This window comes from Lathamus discolor, chromosome 6, assembly GCF_037157495.1.
Source record: "Lathamus discolor isolate bLatDis1 chromosome 6, bLatDis1.hap1, whole genome shotgun sequence".
In the NCBI taxonomy this organism is placed as follows: Eukaryota; Metazoa; Chordata; class Aves; order Psittaciformes; family Psittacidae; genus Lathamus; species Lathamus discolor.
In genome coordinates this window covers 83,223,927-83,246,902 of record NC_088889.1, presented here as the reverse complement: position 1 = coordinate 83,246,902, position 22,976 = coordinate 83,223,927, and the positions used below count along the sequence as shown (strand labels likewise).

The 22,976-nt window shown below is 41.5% G+C and overlaps 1 protein-coding gene across 2 annotated transcripts in view; it reads right to left on the bottom strand.

Annotated features, from left to right (window-relative positions):
- Positions 1-390: 390 nt before the first annotated feature.
- Positions 391-22,976, bottom strand: part of TMC5 (transmembrane channel like 5) — a 31,323-nt gene continuing 8,737 nt past the window's right edge. Inside the window, exons 3-25 of one of the 2 annotated variants that reach the window (XM_065684251.1) lie at positions 22,067-22,228; positions 21,306-21,502; positions 20,859-20,954; positions 19,248-19,352; positions 18,383-18,482; positions 17,712-17,802; positions 17,142-17,390; positions 15,790-15,941; positions 15,177-15,321; positions 14,642-14,797; positions 14,080-14,246; positions 13,506-13,584; positions 13,028-13,125; positions 11,255-11,350; positions 10,581-10,656; positions 8,986-9,119; positions 8,613-8,660; positions 7,681-7,854; positions 6,199-6,277; positions 5,795-5,887; positions 1,748-1,849; positions 1,418-1,463; positions 391-845 (exon numbers count right to left, since the gene is read on the bottom strand). In XM_065684251.1, the coding sequence (XP_065540323.1) occupies positions 730-845; positions 1,418-1,463; positions 1,748-1,849; positions 5,795-5,887; positions 6,199-6,277; positions 7,681-7,854; positions 8,613-8,660; positions 8,986-9,119; positions 10,581-10,656; positions 11,255-11,350; positions 13,028-13,125; positions 13,506-13,584; positions 14,080-14,246; positions 14,642-14,797; positions 15,177-15,321; positions 15,790-15,941; positions 17,142-17,390; positions 17,712-17,802; positions 18,383-18,482; positions 19,248-19,352; positions 20,859-20,954; positions 21,306-21,502; positions 22,067-22,140 (2,673 nt within the window). In that variant the 5' untranslated portion in view covers positions 22,141-22,228 and the 3' untranslated portion in view covers positions 391-729. The remainder of the gene's footprint in view (positions 846-1,417; positions 1,464-1,747; positions 1,850-5,794; positions 5,888-6,198; positions 6,278-7,680; positions 7,855-8,612; positions 8,661-8,985; positions 9,120-10,580; positions 10,657-11,254; positions 11,351-13,027; positions 13,126-13,505; positions 13,585-14,079; positions 14,247-14,641; positions 14,798-15,176; positions 15,322-15,789; positions 15,942-17,141; positions 17,391-17,711; positions 17,803-18,382; positions 18,483-19,247; positions 19,353-20,858; positions 20,955-21,305; positions 21,503-22,066; positions 22,229-22,976) is intronic. The other variant, XM_065684252.1, reaches the window with a different exon arrangement.

Genomic DNA, 22,976 nt, shown 5'->3' with positions numbered 1-22,976 from the left:
CTCTGAATAAAAAGCATCTGCATCAAGTGTCTCGAAGTCATACATGATAAAGAAAATCTCATCTGTGTTACTTCCAACCTACCCTTTACAGGAAAGGATGTATAAATTTCTTGTTTACAAGCAGTGGTTTTACACATGAGACTTTTGATGAGTAAAAGAAAGGGTTTGATAACTTCTAATGTCTGTAATAAGCTGTAACAATGGCTCAGAACAATGGCTCAGAAAAGTGCAAATGGAGTAGAAACTTAGTACTTTGCAGCCATTACAATGTCTTCAGCATTAAAAACAACTGCACTTTAATTTCCTTCGATTTTTCTTTGGCCAATGCACTGCTTTTGGATTAGATTAGATTAGATGAAACCAGTTTGAACAATACAACTGTTATAAAAATAGTTTTGGAACAAAGCTTTATTTACAGTTAGGCACAAGTTTCCTCTCTTTAGTCAAGAGCAAGTGACTGCTGTGGAGGGATGTTTACAGTGTCAGTGTGAGCCAGTCAGCACAGTATCCCTACTTCAAAACCAACCCAAACACACAGGATATTCCTCATCACAATAATAAACTCCAGTCAGGATGCATTTTTCCATCTGTTCTCTTTTTTTTTTCTCTTCCATTTAAGGGTAAAAAAGGGAGGCGCAAATGGTTCACAGTCCTTATGGTGCAATCGAGCACTGCTTTCTGCAGAACACCACTCACTGTATGTTCATGATTGATTCTGCTGGCTCGCAGTCAAGGATAGGTGTCATCATCTTCGTCTTCCCACTGAGCTGCTTCTCTGGCCTGCAGAGCGATCATCACTGCCTCTGACATGTAGGGCCCACTGCTGCGTGGGCCTCCCTCCAGCCCTGCTTGTCACAGGGGAAGTAACGTTAACTGTGCTGTTGTCACTACGCTAACCACCCCCACTGAAGTGCCCCATGCTTTTGGAAGTGTCTCATCTACCCCATGTTTGGAATGCAGTTACATGTTTGTGTAAATCAGGAATAGTTCAACCTACCACACTAAGTTTCTGTAGCTTTTTTATGTTCTGGATGTACCGTGTCCTAGGGACTCTACATCATTAATAGCCTCTGCTGAGGTTCACACCAAGGTGTAAAACATCTCTCTAATGTGATGTAATATTCTTGCTTATGGCTGCTCCCATAAAACAAAACATCTCATTTACCCAAAGAAATTCAACTCTGGGGGATACAGAAGCTTGTGGTCAGTCTTCAGAAGGCACCACCAACATCACAACAAGCACACCCTGTAGGAAATGTTTACCCCAAACCCCCACTCTTTTTGTTTTCTCTTCATACAAGATGCTAAAATCCTGCCTCTCTTCCATCTGTTATGAGCAGTGTCTGTACTGTAACAAACACTTTTACTGAGCTGAGCTTCTACGAGCTGCTTTCTGTGTTCAGCATTTGTTGCTTACCTTGTGAGAAGCCAGTCTCCCTCAAGATCCCAGCAGCGTAGGGATACTGAAAACAAAATTCACGGGGAGATTGAGGTTGATGTTTCCCTCATGTGCCATTTATCTTGTGCTTAAAGATACTGGTTACCTATAACACAACCATACTCTCTAGATCTTAAGCAGGCTTGTATGAGTATTCCAACACCTATTCTCATTACATTTTGCTCAAATTAAGATTATTTCTATGCATACAGGATGACCTCTTTGTTCAACATGCACCCCTTGTCTGCATCTTGCCCCAGGCTCTATATAGGAAAATCTAGCAGAGATTTCTGCTTTTGACCATCTCACCTCGTTGTAGGATGCATTTGGATTTCTGTCACATGCCCTTCCTGGGAAGCCTGGCACTTGCTGGGCAGGCTGCCAGGCTGGGTGGTATGAAGAAGAGCTTCTCTGAAAGACAGAATAACTTCATTAGCAGTACTACGGTCTGGCTTCCAGTCCTGACTTTACAGCCACCCAAGGCTATGACCTTTGTTCTTGGGAGGTGTCTCTTCTATTAGATCCACAATAAGATTATTCTGGCATCTCCTTTTGAAATCTGACCTTAATAAGTACAAGGACATGCATATTTTGCAGCAAACCCTGCCCTCAGGGTCCCAGGTGGGACTCCCGGATGCAGCCACAGGGTTGTCAAGTGTTTGAAAATCTCCATCAGGCAGAAAATGCCCATTATCTTTACGGTCTCCTCTTTGCAGTCAATATTAGTTTATATTTGTTTATATTAGCACATTTTTATTACTATTTATCAATATATCAATATTCAAACAAGAGGAACAAACAAGAGGAATTAGAGATGTGTGCACATCTACGGGGGTATGATATAATAGGCATCACAGAAACATGGTGGGATGGCTCCTATGACTGCAGTGTTGGAATGGAAGGTTACAGGCTCTTTAGAAAAGACAGGCCCGGCAGGCGGGGAGGGGGAGTTGCCCTTTATGTTAGGGATAGGCTGGAGAGTAGGGAACTCTGTCTGGGGTCAGGTGAGCAGTTTACAGAGAGTTTGTGGGTCCGGGTTAAAGGGAAAACAGCTGTGGGAGACATTACTGTGGGGATCTGTTACAGACTGCCTGATCAAGGAGAACCTGCGGATGAAGCACTCTACAGACAGATAGGAAAAGCCTCACGCTCGCAGGCCCTTGTTCTCATGGGGGATTTCAACCCCCTGATATCTGTTGGAACGATGGCACTGCACGGCACAAGCAATCCAGGAGGTTCCTCGATTGTGTGGAAGACAACTTCCTTCTGCAAGTAATAGAGGAGCCGACAAGGAGAGGTGCCATGCTTGACCTTGTGCTCACCAACAGGGAAGGGCTTGTTGAGAATGTGGTACTCCAGGGCAGCCTTGGATGTAGTGATCATGAGATGGTCGAATCTGAGATCCCCAGGACAGTGAGAAGAGCGTGTAGCAAGCTCACTGCCCTGGACTTCAAAAGAGCAGACTTTGGCCTCTTCAGGAGCCTGCTTAGTAAGGTTCCATGAGATATAGCCCTGGAGGGCAGGGGGGCCCAAGACTGTTGGTTGATATTCAAGGATCACCTGCTACAAGCTCAGGAGTGCTGCATCCCAACTAGAAGGAAGTGCAGCAGGAGGGCCAGGAGACCTCCTTGGATGGATAAGGAGCTGCTGAGGAAAATTCAAAGGAAAAAAGAGGCTTATAAAAAATGGAAGCAAGGACAGGCGGCCTGGGTAGAGTACAGGGATGTTGTCCGGGAAGCTAGGGACCAGGTTAGGAAGGCTAAGGCCCAGTTAGAATTAAACCTAGCCAGGGATGTTAAGGATAACAGGAAGGGATTCTACAGGTACGTAGCAAACAAAAAACAGACTAGGGACAACACAGGCCCCCTGAGGAAGCTTTCGGGAGAACTGGCTACACAGGATTTGGAGAAGGCTGAGGTTCTGAATGACTTCTTTGCCTTGGTCTTCACTGGCAAAGGCTCTGACTGCACCACCCGGTTCTTAGAAGGTAGACACAGGGACTGTGAGAATGAAGACCTTGGGCCCACTGTGGGAGAGGATCTGGTTCGAGACCGTCTTCAAAATCTGAACGCACACAAGTCCGTGGGACCTGATGGAATCCATCTGCGGGTCCTGAAGGAGCTGGCGAATGAAGTTGCTAAGCCACTGGCCATCGTATTTGAAAAATCATGGCAGTCAGGTGAAGTTCCCGACGACTGGAAAAAGGGAAATATAACCCCCATTTTCAAGAAGGGGAAAATGGAAGACCCGGGGAATTACAGACCAGTCAGTCTCACCTCTGTGCCTGGTAAAATCTTGGAGCACATTCTCCTGGACAACATGCTAAGGCACATGAAAAACAACAAGGTGCTTGGTGACAGCCAGCATGGCTTCACTAAGGGGAAGTCCTGGCTGACCAATTTGGTGGCCTTCTATGATGGGGCTACAGAATTGATGGATAAGGGTAAAGCAGTTGACGTCATCTACCTGGACTTGTGCAAAGCGTTTGACACTGTCCCACACCACATCCTTCTCTCTAAATTGGAGAGATATCAATTTGATGGATGGACCACTCAGTGGATAAAGAACTGGCTGGATGGCCGCACACAAAGACTTGTGGTCAATGGCTCGATGTCCGGCTGGAGACCGGTAACGAGTGGTGTCCCTCAGGGATCAGTGTTGGGACCGGTCTTGTTTAACATCTTTGCCGCTGACATGGACAGTGGGATTGAGTGTGCCCTCAGCAAGTTTGCCAATGACACCAAGCTGTGTGGTCCGGTTGATATGCTGGAGGAAAGGGATGCCATCCAGAGGGACCTTGACACGCTTGTGAGGTGGGCTGATGCCAACCTTATGAAGTTCAACCATGCCAAGTGCAAGGTCCTACACCTGGGTTGGAGCAATCCCAGGCACAGCTGCAGGTTGGGCAGAGAAGAGATTCAGAGCAGCCCTGCAGAGAAGGACTTGGGGGTGCTGGTTGATGAGAAAATGAACATGAGCCGGCAGTGTGCGCTCGCAGCCCAGAAAGCCAACCGTATCCTGGGCTGCATCAAAAGGAGCGTGACCAGCAGGTCAAAGGAGGTGATCCTGCCCCTCTACTCTGCTCTTGTGAGACCTCACCTGGAGTATTGTGTGCAGTTCTGGTGTCCTCAACATAAAAAGGACATGGAACTGCTGGAACAAGTCCAGAGGAGGGCCACGAGGATGATCAGGGGACTGGAGCACCTCCCATATGAAGACAGGCTGAGGAAGTTGGGGCTTTTCAGCCTGGAGAAGAGAAGGCTGCATGGGGACCTCATAGCAGCCTTCCAGTACCTGAAGGGGGCCTATAGGGATGCTGGGGAGGGACTCTTCGTCAGGGACTGGAGTGACAGGACAAGGGGTAACGGGTTAAAACTTAAACAGGGGAAGTTTAAATTGGATATAAGGAGGAAATTCTTTCCTGTTAGGGTGGTGAGGCACTGGAATGGGTTGCCCAGGGAGGTTGTGAGTGCTCCATCCCTGGCGGTGTTCAAGGCCAGGTTGGATGAAGCCTTGTGTGGGATGGTTTAGTGTGAGGTGTCCCTGCCCATGGCAGGGGAGCTGGAACTAGATGATCTTGAGGTCCTTTCCAACCCTAACTATTCTATGATTCTATAATTATTACCAAAGCTGATTTACCTTTATTTGTATCATCACATTAATGACAGTCAGTCATACCAGGGGATATGTTTTATGGGGAGAGAGGAACCGAACGAACCCTTTTTCTTCAGCAGTATGTAGGGTCAAAGAGTTTTCACTCAACCCAAATGAAAACCACACTCCACAGCACCTAAATGCGCATGTTTTAACACTAACTTGATGGCTCAGCAGGCAGGACTGACTTGAAAAATAAGTTCAAGCTTAAGACATTAGGTGCCTATCTTGATGTTACATGGGATTTAAAATGGGGTTCGGTCAAAGCACTCGGTTTTACCTCAGCTGAAAAGGTTGGGTGGAGGAGCAAACCATGAAACCCTAAGGAAATAAGAGTCAGGAGAGGAAGGCAGCTTCCTCCTCAGTCTAGGCAAGGTTCAAGTGTGGCCAAGCCCTTCAGTGACCATCACTGCACTCCTAGATGAGGAATGCTTTCCTGCAGTTTCACAATCATAAATGATGTCTAGTGAGGGTAAGAACTTCTCTATATTCTTCCCAGGCTGAATTCTAGTCTGGAACACATAGTTGGGCAACTTCCATGGTATCCTTTTCCTGCCTGGAGTTAATTAGCCGTCAATCAACTTACATGAAACTTCCAATACAGACATATCCCAGCATGACAGCCTGTTTGCAAGGCTAGAGGAACCCCATGAAACTGCACCAAGCACGTAACTGAGATGGTATCTAAACTATCAGACTGACCTGCTGGCCTTGTCCTCCTGGTGCAGATGGGGTTTGCTTTGCCATTTGCAGTGCCCGTAGTTTTTCAAGTAAAAACACTTTATCTTCTCCTCCCTGTGGCCAAGATACATTTGCTCATTAGCTCAAGGCCTGTAAGCAACCACTGACCACAATAATCATTACAGTTCCTTTTATGCTAAAATAATCCATCTACAGAGGGAGCTGCAGCAGCACAGCTTGAGGATCAAATCGTTCTGCAACAACTCTGAGTTTCCCTGCAGCTCCCATGGGGGAGGGCTCCCACCCCCACTGCCCTGTCGTAGGAAAAGCAGATCACAGCTCCACAATAGCACTGATTGTGTCATGAGACAATCAACAAGGAAGCCAAGTTGTTTTAAACAGATAAAGCTGAAAGTCAAACTTACATTAATAATTTGCTTATGTAAGTGTTTGATCATGATCTTTCTTCCTTCTATTATTTGCCAGTAAACATAAGCAATAACTCTAAAAAATGAAAAATAATATTAAAAAAAAAAGTCCAGCATATGAGCACTCCCACCCATGAGTATTCCCTCCTAGTCATTGCCTAAACAGAATGTTATCTATTAAAATATACACACACACACACACACATTTATAGCCCCTGCCCATGGCAGGAAGGTTGGAACTAGATGATCTTTAAGGTCCCTTCCAACTCAAACCATTCTATGATTCTATTATCTACAGATACACACACACACACACATATATATGTATATACATATACATACACATACACACACGTGTATTAAAAAATAGGTGTATACAATTACATTTACACAAGGAATGGCAAACACATGAAGTTGTTTAAAACATTCTCTTGGAAAAGACTCAAAGATTTGTGGATCTGTATTTGAATGAAAGGTACGATTAAAGTAAATCAAAAATACAAGGTGCATTTCAGATAACAAATAGGAGCCTAATGCTCTTATCCAACTTTTTGTCATGCTTTCATATATGCCTGGACTCTAAATCACAACACTGAACACCTACTGCTTCCAGGCCAGTCTTGGTCCCATCAGAATGAGTGGGATCTGGTTTCATCAGGACAGGTTTGGGTTCCTCAGTGTGTGTGGCCTATACCAGAAATACCAGGCAGCACAGCTACATCATCAAACCTACATACTGGGTTTACCAAAATAATATACTTCAGCCAAGGGGACAGTACGTGAATTTGCCAGATTAGCTGGAAGCAGACTGCAGCCTACTTAATAGCATTTCCCCATGTAGCGTGTTCACTTGAACACACTGTTTGTGCACTACTATGCCCTTCCAGCACAGTGTGCCTCTGGTATTTCAGCTATCCTTACATGCTATCATCTCCTCTAATGACTCCACTGATGAGAAATGGTCAGAAAAGTCAAAGCAACCACCTCCCAAACTTCTGCTTTTTATGTTGCGCAGAGTCCTAGTATACATTTGACCTGTACTGGCTGTGCTTGTGAAAGCTTGCTTTTCCCTGCTGATTTATGGCCCAATGAGGAAGGAAGAAACTAAAAAAGCAACGGTGAAAAAAAGCTAGAAATGCAATCTATGCTGCCAAGTGTATGCAGCATGTTTCTCTTCACTGATGTTCCCAAGGCAAAGTGTGCCAGTGGTAATAAGCTCTGCCTAGGCACAGTAAACAAGAAATACTGTTAAAAGCAGTGTATCCTAGGGTTAGCATGAAGCTGGTTTGTAAAGAGCTTTGTCACCCCAACATGAAAGGAATTCTTTATGTACTTCAAATACATGAATTTCCAATATATTAACCATTTCTGATACTTTAAAATGGACCTTGCAATTATTTTAATGAGGAATGGCTATGTCATAGGTGGTTTTTTCCACTTCAGGTCCTTTTCCAGTGCTTTCAGTTTGCAGGTACTTACAGAATAGAAGTGGCTAGGACGAAGAAGAAAATTTCACTTGTAATTAAGTTATGGTAGATCCACACTACCCATTTTGAGGCAGTGTAATTTTCCAGTATTGCTATCCACTCGGAGACTGCAGCATACATAGAAGACAAACCTCTGAAAGGACCACATTCTTCTGAAGGTTTTAACCTGAAAGTGTGAGAAAACAGCTACTTAAAGCTTTATATATTGACCAGTGATTTAGTTAACATTGTGATTTTGTGCATTAAGATGCTCATTAGTTTGCTATAGCCCACTGCTCTCTTTGGACCCCCCAGGAATTTCCAGGCTGTTTGATTTTTAACTTGGGTCACTCTCCAGCCACTGAAATGCCCACCCCAGACTATGCAGTGAGAGATAAGAGATCCTGCTGCTATGGACAGGTACCAAGCCCTTGACATAAATGCAACAAGTCAATCAGTAGTACAAGCTTCAGCTAATAGAAAATCCAGATTGTCAAAGTTTCACCCCCATCATTTCACCTTGCCTTTGAAGACATCAGTCACTACAGATTTTCAGTAACAGGATGTGTTGAAGTAAGGCAGCCTATAGCAAGAATTAACATTTTCAGGTAGACTGAAATAGGAAAGTGTTGTTTGCTTTGAAACTCAACTGCTGCAGACAGCCTGAAATTCTGACTTGCAATCTGGAAATGTTTGCTCTGAAGTACTGCATTCCACCTGGTTTCATGTGTAGTCACCTGCCTTATTAAGCATCATAACCATGTGGCTGAGAATTGCCAGGAAAAAGAAAAGCGGTATCCATGCTGCCCTCCTTACTGTGGCCAGTGATGTGCAGGTAAACAAAGCAGCTTTAAACTCCTGGTAACAACCAAGATGCATTATTGCAGAGGTCAGCACTTATTGCAAAAACAGTCCCTGAAGTTCATAAATAATCCAGAAGTTTACCTCAATTGAGTTTTTCCAGCTGCTTTTCCATTGCAGACCCAGTATGACCTATAACATAAATAAGCTCAGGAACTAGGACTAGGTCACAGAAACCTTTAAGGAGGAGGAAAAGCCAAATTTGCTGTGCCATTTAAATAAAACTCAAAACTTCAATGTAACCTTGTTTCTCCTCCTACTTTCTTATGTGTTAACCACATTCTTGCAAACTCACTGAGCTTGTCTTGTTTTCAGAACACAGAACGGCTCACGAACATCTGAAACCTTCCATTAGCAACTAATACAGCTTTATCAACAGAAAACCACAGGTTATTCTGCGTTGTATCAGGTCACACAGCGTAGCATAGCAGGCTTGAATGCCACTGATCTTCCGCACCTCCAGACAGTGAATCCAATGACAGACAGGACTCCAAGGAAGGAAGGGAAAAACAGCAGGAACATGAAGGTTGTTGTCATCTGAGCAGTCCTCCAGACTTTGCGAGGGGGTTGGCAATTCATCATCAGACTGACCTTTAAATAGATGAAAGTACACTGACTGTTGGAATGGTGTTACCTGCCAGAGCAACTCAGTTTAAGTCAATCCCATTGAAATTGCTGGCAGCAATTTCTGGGATAGCATGTATCAAAAGTTTCCAATAACTTCTTTTATAAGATTATGACAGATAAACTGTAGAAAATGTCAAGAATATCGTCTTTAAGTAGTAAGAGGCAAAACTATGGGTTCTTCAGGACTCTGCTGGGTAGAGTCCCAGTTTACATTTTGTAGCATATGTAAACCCATAGTTTAGGGAACAAGAGTTTTGACAGCAACATGGTCAAAGGAGGTGATCCTGCCCCTCTAGTCTGCTCTCATAAGACCCCACTTGGAGTACTGTGTACACTTCTGGTGACCTCAGTGTATGAAGGACATGGAGCTGTTGGGACCCGTCCAGAGGAGGCCATGAGGGATAATAAGGGGGCTGGAGCACCTCCCTTATGACAACAGGCTGAGAAAGTTGGGGCTGTTCAGCCTGGATAAGAGAAGGCTGCGTGGCAGCAGCCTTCCAGTATATGAAGGGAGCTACAAGGATGCTTGGGAGGGACTCTTCATTAGGGACTGTAATGATATAGGACAAGGGGTAGCAGCTTTAATCTTAAACAGGGGCAATTCAGGTTAGATATAAGAAAGAAGTTATTCACTGTGAGGGTGGTGAAGCACTGGAACAGGTTGCCCAAAGAAGTGGTAAATGCTCCATCCCTGGTGGTGTTCAAGGCCAGGTTGGACAGAGCCTTGGGCAATATGGTCTAGTGTGAGGTGTCCCTGCCTATGGAAGGGGGGTTGGAACTAGATGATCTTAAGGTCCTTTCCAACCCAAACCATTCTGTGTTTCTCTGAATTTTGAACCACTGTTTCTGGCTATAGCTTTGCTCTACGTGCAACACCACAAACTGTTTGGCGGCTCGACAACTGATCTGTCATCTGGTCATCCTACTGAGACAAAGAATTCTGAAAAGAAAAAATTTCCGTCATGATCCTTAGTTGAACCACTGTGATTATGCTTAGATAACTTGGGATGCCACCGGTGGGGTGTAAGAAGGTAAGCAGGAAGCCAAAATGACAGCCACAGGTTAAGTGTCTATACTGACATATGCTCTTGTACACTATTAAATCCCAAGCCTTTAGTTTTACTTTATTCTCTCCCCTTTCTCTCTAACTGAGCTCTTAACACCTCCTATAACACTTCCAATAACCCCTCCTTAACCCTTCCACACTCTTCCCCTCTCCCAAGTTTTACAAGTTTGTAATTCAAGGTCCTGAATCTAAATTGTGTTCCTTTAAAGTAAACTCCACCCGCCAAAACCCAGCCAAAAAACCTGCTCCCCTAAACACAAGACCCCAGAGCCTCCAGACAAAACCAGCACTTTAACACTATACATTCTGCCCAGATTTCAAACTGTCAGTTTATGATAAATACGTGTAAATCTTGTTACCTTTTTCACACAAAATACTATAGAAAATGATATTATCTGAATACCGGGCATCAGAGGTGAGAAGAGGATACCAATCCTACAAGAAAGGATTTAGAAGAAAGTTAAATCTTCACTATTCACCACCCAGCTCTCAGTGCACTGAAAGCAGAAAATATCACAGTAACTTAATATACAGTTAGAGTTCGGTTATTCAGAAATGGAATCATTAATAGTATTGTTATTGACATTGATCCTGTAACAGAAGTTAATCTTTAAAAATACGCAACTTCAAACATACACGTCTATGTGCATGTCTGCAAAACTCTCTTGTAATAGGAGTAACATACTCATTCCTAGAAATAAGACATCTTTTCCAGGGTTTAATATTGAGACTATCTCAACAGGAACACCATTCCAATGGGGAAGTAAACAAAACTAGGGAGTCCCTTTTATGGGTTTCTCCAAGGCCAGTGACCACAGGGTAAACGACTGTGTAAAGTTATTGGTAATACCTGCACAATTACAAGAGAATTGGCATGTCACAATCCTTACGAAGACAGTTAATATGTCATCTCCCTCAGGCATATATCCTGTTCTTTCCTCTGTGATGGGAAATATCCAGAAGTGTCAGAGTAAGAATGTTCCATGGTATTTCTAAGTGCAAATGAGGTTTTGGCTGTAAATGTAACACTTACCAGGTCAAAGTCTGTGCATAGATCAAATCTAAAACATTTCGTCCTATATCAAACTCTGGCAGCCGCAGGCTCACACAAACTGTAGTTCCAATAATTCTGGAAGAAGAAACCACCACTACAGCATAATAGCATTTACTACATCATAAAACCCTTTGTAGGAAAATCTACAGAAAGCCTCCTGAATGCAAGCATCAAGGACAAATTGTTTAGGGGCTGCATTGATCACATCATGCAAACAGCCACAGCTTACTGATAAAACAGCTCCTTAAAAATGAAACAGAATTGTTGAAAATCAGTTTCCCATAACATACCGCAGGGCTGGAACATGACCTAGGGTATTGTTCAAGCAACTCAAAAAAAAAAAAAAAAAGAAAGAAAAAAAAGGAAAAAAGAAAAAATAAGGATTTTTTAAGTGTATCAGAAAGGTATGCTCATGCTTAAACAGCCCAAATGGCAAGTTGCCTCAGTACAAAACTGCAACAGCTTTTCAGTTACTAAGTCCTCAGAATTTTCAGCCTCAATCAGTCAAAAAAATTTAATCTTTTAGATTGATACTCATCATATACCCTACTTCACACTAACTGAGGTTGCAAGCACCTGAGACATACACACAGATAAGCAAGTACTCAGAGATTTCCTGCTGAGGACCAACCATCCATTTTCACCACCTATTTTTTTCCCGAGCTGGGGAGATTCAATTTCTGCTTGTCATAGCAAGAACAATAAAGATTTTGGTAGCTATCCCATCTCTCCCTGAATACAGGTCTTGCTAGGGCCTTATCAGCTACATCACAAATACAAGCAATTGTACTTCTAATCTTTCACAGCTGTAAGTCTGGTGCTTTTGCACAGCTCAGTGAGGACATTCATCACAGCTGACACTGCAGCTTTGGTACTGTGGCTGTTTGCTGAAACGTGGCTTCCTATCTGAACAGAACAAAAACAGGAGTAGGATTAAAGTTCGCTGGCGAGAGCTGTGAAGGGAAAGTCTTCAAGGGTTTCTCAATGTTGTTTTGTGTTAATTTAACATGAAGTTTTTAACTAAGTGTTCTACCTTGTAAACCAGTCTTGTTCACGTCATGTGTGAAAGGCAAACAATGCATCTCATACACAAGTATGGCCAGGAACTCAAAATGCTCATAAAGCTGGCAAACAAATAATTTACTACCTTAAGTCAGAAGTAATGTTTGGCAACAGAAGGGTATATGCAGCAGATGTCAGAAGTAAATTACTTCTTGGTTACAATGCTCAGCTGTATTCATGTTCGGTTAACAATACTTTCTCATTCACCATGGTATAGACCTCTACACTTAAGAGTCACACTGCATCCTTAATAAGACTGATTAAAATAAGACTGTTAACTTGTGTGCGCTCTATAGAGTAACATAACTAAGAGGGAAAAAATTACAGGAGGATATACTAAAGAAAGCCAGCAGTGTGCCCGTGCATATGCAGAAAACAAGTTTTTCTGCTTGAGGCATTTGGTTCTCTGTCACCCCATTCAGGAGATCCATGGGAGTACAATGCGGCTTCCTCCCTGCCTGTGTTTCCACCTCCAAAGAAAAGGACACATTGGGAAAGTTTAACGGTACACACTCTGACGTCCTCGTAAGAAGGAGCTGAAACATACACAAGACAAGTATCAGAGGCTACGCCTGGTAGAGGCAGCCAAGGAAATTTCATGCTTCTGTTAGACTGCATTTCTCATACTGGAAAAAAAGACCATGTCTTTGGTTAACGAATGAAAACAAGATTAGAAAAAGCAGTACTCACCTTCGTAAAAACTCTCCAAAGAAAGAGCCAAGCAAACAAAACACAAAGTCAACCACAATAAGACGATAGATATCTTGGCCAACCAGAGTTTCCCAGCACTTTAAGAAGTAGGAGGAAAGAAAAAAAAACCCACATAAAAAATGCTTATCTAGAAGTCAAAAATCATGTGATTTTAACATTGTTCCCAAATGCTTGGGCATCTGAAACTTGAGCTACAGGCCAAAGATTTGCTAACAGCCTGACTCATCCTAGTTGACCTCTCACTGAAAAATCTTCCAAACCAACTGAGACCCGAGTTGGGAGACTCCTTTTTTCCTACAGTTAATTTCTCTAGAGATGATAAGTAAAAAAATGTTGGGGTGGCAAATTCAGCTTCCCCAGACACTACATGCACTTTTCTTTGCTGGATTAAGCCTCTTACAAAAGTGGTTCCTAACCTGGCATTATAAATCAAAGATTTGTATTTCTGAAACTTTACCTGTGACTCTGATGCAGCCACAATGTTAAGCCAGTAGTAGCATAGAATTCCAACAATTGATATTTTCAGGATGATACTTCTGAAAAGAGAAAGTAACAGTAACTGCACTGACAGCTGGTCCATAAACTCACTGGAGGGAATGATGGCAGGATGATCATTGGTTACACTCTATTACCTCCTCTTATAACAAGAATAGCACTGCAGAGAGCCAGGACCAACACGAACTCTCCTCGAAGCTTAAGCACAGCATTATTCTATTGTCATGGTGGAAAAGGAACTGGGCATGACAACCTTGGCACAGCTTCTGCTAAAGAGGCTGCTGGTTGGGTGTGTGGGCTCCACAGGGCAGGAAGGTCTGAGGAGCACCAGCAGTTACACACTGTTAATTTCAGTATTTAAGTAAGATCTCATTACTCTTTTTTCCTCCTTCCTTTCCCTGGTGTACAGAGCTCTTTGGAGAAAATGAATTCTCCTCCATAGACCCTTACTGCCCACCACATCACCTACACATAGATTGCTATCAAAAAGAAGAGTCAGGCAACTTCAGGCAAAAAGAGGTGATAGCAACAAATACCTGGCAATAGTGACGTATATATGCTGTCCAGGAGTCTGAAATCTTTCCAGGCGTCCAAGCCATGAGTAGAAGAATGGGATGAATGCATTGAGGACAGATGTGACAACAGGTAGCAACAACATGGCAGCTTGGCTCTCTAGGTCATTTCTATGCCCTTTCACAAATAGCTTAAAGAGGAAAAAACCAAAATAAAACTTAAGGGCCTTAACCAAAAGACTACCTCAAGTTGTGTCCGCAAGGAAGACTCCTGGCACATGTCCCTGCATGATCGCAAGTTAGAGATTATCGTGGTTTATGGGCCCATGTCCAGCAGCACAGTGACCTTCCCCCCTTCCCCCATTTTACATGGGACCAAGGGTGGGAGCCACAGATTATATGCAGCTCCTTGGCAAAGGAGAGGCAGGCCTTGCTGAGGCTGCTTCTTGCTATTTCTTTCAAGGTATCCCTAAGGTAGCCATGAGCCCAGGAAAGCAGCTGTCAGGTGATGGGGGAGAACAGACCAGTGGTTGCACTTAGTGTAAGATACCCATGTCCAAAACCAGACTGTAAAATCTGTCCTTACCTTCAGGTTATTAGTGGAGAGGAAATAAATACCAGTACAAGCAGCTAGTGCTGTTCCCAGAGAAGCGACCCACGAAGCAAAATGAATAGCAATGCAAACAACTCTCTCTGTTACAGAAAAACTTAGAACTTCCCAGTTTACTTCAGAGAGGTCTTCCTGCAAGGAAACAATACCTAATGAAGAATTCCTTAGTTAAATAGCAGGAAGGAAAACCAGAATACTCTGTCCAGCAAATATTTAATAGTCACAGAGTCACATTCATTCAATAGAACAGAAGCATACTAATATTTATATGTAGCTTAAAGAGAAAAGAAAAGCAAGTAGCTAAGACAACTCCAGGAGTACAAATCAAATGAAACTTAACAGTCAAGAAACCTTAAATCTATGAGCAACAGGGCTAGCATACTCGAGTCCCTCTGCCAGAGACTTCTATGTGCGTACACAAATTTCTATGCAGAAATAAGCCTCTGGCAGAGGGACTCGTGCATGTGAGTTTTGTACCTTTCTACCTCTTTGTACCTCCTGTTCTTTGTACCTTTATTTGCGTGCTGAGATTCTTTTGTTTCAGCTTCACAGCTTTTTCATTCGTGATATTGAAGTCCCAAGTGCAGAGAAGTTTGCTAGCATTCCCAGGGAATGCCTGAGGGTTAATGAAGTTCCTGCAGAAGGACTTTGCCATGCTGCAATGAAAATCAAGTTTGTGAGGTGCATAATGGGGAAATACATAAATCTGCTCAGCTTTTCTGTCCCACCACAAGGCTGCTGCATCTATGTCAGTGCACATCACGCAAGACAAAACAGAAAATAAATGTTCATGTAAGAAACAACTGACATTTCCTTCTAATCATGGCTGACAATCTTTACCTTTGGAAGACCATATCAGTACCAGAAGATATACGGAGCAACAGCTTACAAAAGGGGTATCATGATATTCATTGGCTTGAACTGGGATTCTCTGCCTGTCCCTTACTATTTCACAGTTATTCTTTGTTTGTCTAAAACAAGATTTGATTTCTGGAGATTGTCTTTTGAGCAGAAACTTCTACTTAAACTCTACATCTGGAGATAAGGACTTACAGAAACACTTAGGTAATTAGAATTGCCAACGACCTTAATATAAGTGGAACAAGAATATATAGTTAGTTTACCTGAACAACAAGATAAGAAAACAGATGACAAAATATAGTCCAACAGTGAAAATATAGGCCAGCTGCATGTTGTAAGATGGACCATTCTTTATTTTACTGATTGTAGCATTGGTGTAAAAGCCATAGTAGAGTACCGTTTGTTGAAAATAACCCTGAAAAGACATGGACATCATTCAGAATGTTTGCTATCACCTGTACATGGTTAGAAGTACCATCATCTGAAGCCCAATTACTGGAAGTGGGAACTGTCCCATTCCCTACATGAAACCAGACGTGTGAATAAATTTCTAAGTATCAGGCCCTTTGTTTCTTTCTATCAGCTAAAATATTCCATAGACTGGAGAGCTTCTAGAGATACGTAAATAACTTGTGTCCTTCTGAAGATTCATATGGTATGATCATGAGCATTCAATGTCTTTGCAGGATCTGCTCTTTTCTGAAAATTCCTGAAGAGGGAAAGGTTTAATTGTTTCCTTTTTGGGATCAAGGTCCTGTACTGACAAATTGCATTGACTATAAAGGAACCATGTGACATTTAACACTAGAGCTATTAGATTATAGCTGAACTCCTGCAGTAATGATTGTACTTTGCAAAACAGCATTACTACAAAACACTACACTTTAAAAGCAATTTTAGAAGGAAAAAGCTGACACCATTCCTCTTTAAAAAGGCCTCTCAACTAAGCATTAGTAAGAGCAGGCTCTTGTTTATTAACCAGAGAAATCATTTAACAACAGTAAAAATGACACATTTTTTACAGCAAAGACATAAAAAATCTCTTCTCAGATCACTTAGTTGATGAATACCAGTAGAGTTAAAGCAGTGCAAAAACTTCTCTTAAAAACAGCCTGGGACTTTATTCCCTGAAAGTAAAGATTTCCACACAATGGAAGGCCTTTCTGTCTCCAGGCCCCACTGAATTCAGCAGGTTGCCACAGAAAGATCTGTATGCTCCTTGGAAGAACACGGCTTTGGAAATAAGGAAAATTCACAGGATCATGTACAGAAATTTGCACTGCATTTTCAGAGGAAAATCAGCATGGGAAAAATGTCCTGCTGAAGACCACTGCAGCTGTCGCTGACTTCTTTTGTGTCTCTGCCACTGCTTTCTCAAAGAGTGATGAAAGTCTTGAAATACTGCTGAACACAGCAATTTTTTACAGTGAGACAAGTGCATCAGGACAAGTTCCATTCATCTCACTCTGTTGTTTCTAATGTCTAGAATATTGTTTCTAGTCACGTAAAATTCTAACTCCATAATAAGAGATGCTAAGATTTTTACTCTATTGTGAGTTTTTAAAGTAGATCTGTTGCACACAGTACTAATACATATCCGCTGTTACATACTTACAGCTCCAGTGAGCAGCTCCAGACCAGTGAATGAAAGGTTATTTGGTTCTGCTGCAAGAAACTGAGGAATTGTGAGGAAACTGAAGTTGATGAGGAATGAGAAGATGTTGAAAGTTAGCAGCCACTTCAAGAAAATAAAATAAGAAAGAACACTTGTTCCAAACTCGGCACCAATGACCTTCAGAGTCTTCTGCTGCAACTGCATTAGGTGGAAATATTCTGACAAGCTATTTCCAAATTGCCGAAATGACTGAAGTGCAAAAGAGGAGAGAGATCAATCTCAGCAAGAAGCCTTAAACAGGACTCACATTCACATAATGAAGCTTCACATTCTTTACAGTTCCATTTTATGATAAGAACAAATTTCCCCCACTACCTGCACCGTAAGATGCCCAACTCTTGTTCCTAAGTACTACCATAATGCAGGTAGCTATTAGCAAAGACTGCAGCAATTAACTGGTTCCTTGGTAAGTAACATAAATTTATATAAAACATAAAGCCAGATACCAGATACCTCTGCAGACAGTGATAACATTGCAGCTATTGTGGCTGACAGAAGTTTGACACTTACCACTGCTATTCCCTGCATACACTGTGGGCAGCAGCAAAATTGAATACTGTGGTGCCTTGATTTTTTTGTTATTTCTTTAAGAACTTTATTCCTGTGGAAAAGCAGGGCAAAGGGGTGACAATGGTGCGGGTTGTAATTACAACAACGTGACAAAGAAGCTGCTGGAAACAGTGTTTCATACACGTCCATATGAAGAAAGCTAACATGGAGCTATTCTGCTAGTTCTTTTTCTACTAGCTGACACCATGGCTCTCGTCCACGCTATGACAGCATATTCTAATCCCTCTACATATCACTGGGAACAAAACTTCAATATATTCTGTGAGGACACAAAAGGATGGTTGAGAACATTTGCTCTCTTCTCCATTTTCAATGGCCAACATCCAGTTTCCTTTGAAAAGAAATCACAAGTCATCATTCATAATCAAATATCAAGGCCTTGATTTTTATATTACCATGAGAGATTCTTCTCATCCAGAGAAAGGACAATGAACCATCTTTAAATTGTTTCCCCTTGCAAGATGTTAACTTTTTAAAGCTTATTAAAAAATACTTTTGGCTCTTTCAAAGTGACAAACCAAAGCTGAGCAGGTGGCAAACACCCACACTTGATACTTGGATGTTGAAAGTACAATGTTTGTAAAAATAAACAGACACATTTTTATTTTTACCTGATTTCTCTCTTTTTTTTCATGGTCTCTGGCATCTTTTGGATTGCTTTAATCCTTTCACTGGTGGACATACTTGCAAGATTTTCAACCAAACTTTCCTCTGCATAAAACCCATGAAAAATATCCAAGTATTTGGAATAACAGTACAGTAAGAATTATACAAAATCTGAAGTGGATATAACAACATTCCCCACTGTCACTGCTACCAAAGTGTGGTATGTTCTGAGACTACTCCCCGAGAATATCCTCAGCTCCATCAGTACTCTAATACAGATATAGGTAGTAAAATATTGAATGTTAAAACCAAGTATCACTTGTCTGATGCTTGTTTGGTGTTCATACAAAGAGCTGAAATACAAAGGAGAACAAAAAACTGTCCAACTCCAAGATTCTGGTCTATCACTTTATCAGTGTTTGATAGTGTCGTTTCTATATTGCTATGTATTGGCTTGAAAGCCAAACTTTCATTTATTCTAGAATTTTAGTTTATGTTTCTGCCCAGACTTTGCCCTACCTATGAAACAGACAGAACCGTATTACTTGACAATCAGGCTGGTTTTGCATAGTTGGAATTTGGTGCTAATTCCAGACACACTGGCTGAAAACAATCCATTAGCTGGTCAAATAAATTCTAATAAAGAGATTAGCTTTTCCGTCTATGATTTAACACATTCAGACTGCGCTGAGCAATCATGGGATTTTAATGCGATAGTAGAGTATAAAAGATTAATCAGTAGTGTTAACACAAAACCAAGTTGTTCCCATAACCACAGAAAGACTGCACGTGCAATTCAGGCGAATAAATCAGGAACAGTATCAACCACACCATCTTGTGCAAGATGCTATTTAATACTGAACCACTTACCTAAACTCCTACTTTCTTTCCACACTTGATTTGCTTCAAACACACTGGAAGAAGTCATGGAGATCTCATCATGTGGTCTTCTGTCACGTCTCCGAATAAAGCTACCTAAATAACATGCACTGGTCAGTAAGTCCAGATATACCTGACAAATTGAGAAATTCGGATTTTGAAACAACTTAAAAGTATATGCTTCAATCTCACTCCCTGCATGCAAATATATACTCCCCCATTGACTTCTTTCCTGGTCGTGCTTGACAACTGTATGCAGTTTTTCAGATACATCTTGGAAGACAGGTAAGGAGCATAGCCCTCAGCTACATGAAAGACTGGATAACCTGCTCATAAATGTGCACATTGATTGTTCAAGACTTTCTTCTAGAAGATAGGTCCTTTCTTTAAAGATCCTTACACTGACTTCAGAGGGATTGTTTTAGAATCACAATCATGCTGAATAAGTTATATGTATCAGACTCCCACTTCCCTGGACCCAAAATGCAACTGTTTTTCAACCTTCTTTAATGCAATTATCCAAACACTAGTGACTATATTCCTTAAAAGCATCTGCCTTCCAGATATGAAATAGATGAGTTTAGCCACCGCCTTCCCTGCCTTGCCTTCCCTTCCCAGTAGGCTCCTGGCAAATCTGTGCAACACTACATCCCCCTTTTGAGGTCAACCCTCTGGTGGGGAAGGCTGCAACTGACTGATGCACCTGCTAGCTGATGCACATGGTGGAGGCGCCTGCACCATATTTACTATTTAGATCTAATGGCTCCTTAACGTTAGTGTCATTTACACTTGGAGACAACTTCCTTTGTAGCAACTAAAAAGAATCAGAAAAAAAAACCCATCTGTGCCTCCTCAGGTACTTCTTGAGCTTTCAGCACCCAGACATTTCTCCTCTAGTTATGGAAATGCACTCTCTTTCCTACCAGGTATTAAAAGCCATATGTGATAGGTAATGTTTGGAAATGCCCTATCTCTATGGTCACTCACTGAGCGAGGCATTTCCAGGTTCCAGAAAAGAATTCTTAGTTACATTCCAAAAGCAGCAGACAAAAACTGAACTGATTGTAACAGAAAAATTACACAGTATGGTGAGAACAGTTCCTACCCAGAACACGAACAATAAATCACTACAGTAGCCTAAATTAGAAGCCAGATTGTTCTATTCCAGCCCCCTTGTATTTTAAGGAATATAAATCTCTCATAATAATAATTAGGGTCTAGAATTTACACAGAGACAACATAGTGAAAAAGCCACTAAAGAGTATCAAAAATGCACCCTATTCTTCCCTTATTTCCTCCTATAGTAAGTCTCTTCAGATAACTGTAAGTTTGTTTTATGCTGATCCACTTTTAGGGAGTTTGGCTTAAAATGAGTAGGCATTACATCTTTCATTGCTCAGGAAACAAAGATCATCACCTGTAGGAAGATAGTGAAAAATTCAGCTACAACGATGTAGGATAGTAAAATAGAATTTCTGTTTTATGGTTCCTTTTATTACATGAATATCTTCATATCTGAACCAAAAGGCTTTTAAGTACTTATTTTATGGAGGGTGAGACTAACATACAATATCTTGACACACCACAATCCTTGTATCTTACCTTCCGATTCATTGGAAACGCTGTGCATATAGGGGCTATGGAAGGTAGAAGGTGGGCTGTATGCCAGTTCAGACTCAGGCTCAAAGGAAAGATTATCTGTTGAATGGAATCAGAATTATACAGAAAGTTGTATACTGCTATGGATTATTTACACAGAGTATCAGCCCTCTTGACCAAACTCCTACATCTCACTCCAGTGTACATCCTAATACTCAACAATTTATTCAGTCCACACAAGTCAGTATTTACTGATCTGTTAATACAACAGACAGTCCATGGATCTGTTAATGTAACATCTGAACTACTTCTAGGGGAAAAAAGGCAAAAAAAACCCCACTGTCAGCATTTACAAATACATAGAGTTGAGCTTTCCAGAGTTACAGGACTCCCTCAGGATGTTATCTGTTTCAGTGTTTCTGTAAGCTGCTCATACAAGAAATTACATACCTGTGGAATTTCCATATGGACTTCTTAGGACATTAACTCGTGGTAAACCTTCACTGTATTCAGAGCCGTGTCTCATGGAGGCCATTGGTATATCCAGAGGGTAATTCTGCCCTCTTCCACTGTGTTCTCCATAGGAACCGGGTAGTGAAGAATCACAAGTGGCTTGGTAAGAGAACAGATTCTCTTGAGAATTCCTCCTGTGTGAACAATAAAAAAGAACACTCAAAGTGCCACAAAACCTTTGCATAGACATCCTTACTAATTGTTGCCTATTATTATCAAATTTGAGTACTTTATAAAGCAAACTGATGCTGAGAGGTGTTTTGTATTTAGAACTGTAACATCATTATTCTGATTTGGTCATTAACTGAATTAGAAAGACTGAAACTTTTCTCCACCTGAAGTTAGCTTGGATTCTACCTACACAGGAATAACTGCTTGGAAAAAATGAGGACATCCAGGGTTATAGCACACTGTGAAAATTACTGGAACTAAAAAATTTCCATGGCATTGTACCATAAATACTAAGATACCTTGAACTGATAAATTCATCCAACAGGTAAAAAGCAGATGTGCTATTTCTCTTGAATGCTGCCTTCCTAATAGCTGTTTTAAAAACCTGTGTCTGAGAATGCAAGCATAAAGGAAGCATTAAAAGAATTCCATAAATTAAAGCTCTGGAGAAGAAGCTTCTCCTACGTATGAATAGAGAATTTAATTGCTTATGGCACAATCACAACAGCAGAATTAAACAAACTTACCTTCTATCAATTTCCAGTGTCTCTGAAAAGTGGTAGTCTGGATTTTCAAAGGCTTCATTGTAATGATAAGACATGACAAGTCCTTGGGTTGAGAGAACAAATACTCCTTATTTTCGTCTCTACTGCTTCATTAATATGTTCATGGGATGACTGATTACAGATCTAATTCCAAAACAGATGTATGCACATACAAAATGAAAAAAAAGTTCCTTTCAGCATCTGAGTTAGGGAATTTTGCCACCCTGCTAACAAATTACAAATGAAATGGTACAAATCACAAATGATTCTAACCTGGTGCTACTTACTGTCACTAAATTGGCATCCAACAGAAGTTGCAGGTAAAATGGGAGCTAATGTTTCTCTGTAGTAACCTCTCTACAAAACTAGGGAACAGGAGTGCCACAGTTTTCCCCAACACTAACAATGAAGCTAGGTTTTAGAAGCATGGTAAAACATTAAGAAAAAGAATTTTCTGAAGATGAAAACTTTCTCCAAGTACTACATTTTCAAAACCAAAGAGAAGGTGAAGTCTGCCCACCTTCTTACTAGCAGTGGCATTTCTCTGCCACCGGAACACTGCTATGTACAGAGCTGGCATTATTTAGAGACCCCACTCTTAATGAGGGCTCTTCTAATGACTTCATGTCTTGATCCTGTAAATAAATTTGGTTTCAGCTTTATTTCTCACAGAGTGCTCCACTTTAAGCAAACCAGACTTGGTCAGAGTTTAATAAACAGAAGTCCAGGTAAGTCAGTGAAAAGGGAACCTTATGCTACAAGAACAAAGTCAAAATTAAACAGGAGTTTCTTGCAATTAATCAGTCATACTCAAAATTAAAAAGGAAGCAAGTTTTAGCATTTGTTCTTCAAGACACCACAGCAAGTGTGATCAGCTGGCAAGCTCTTCAAC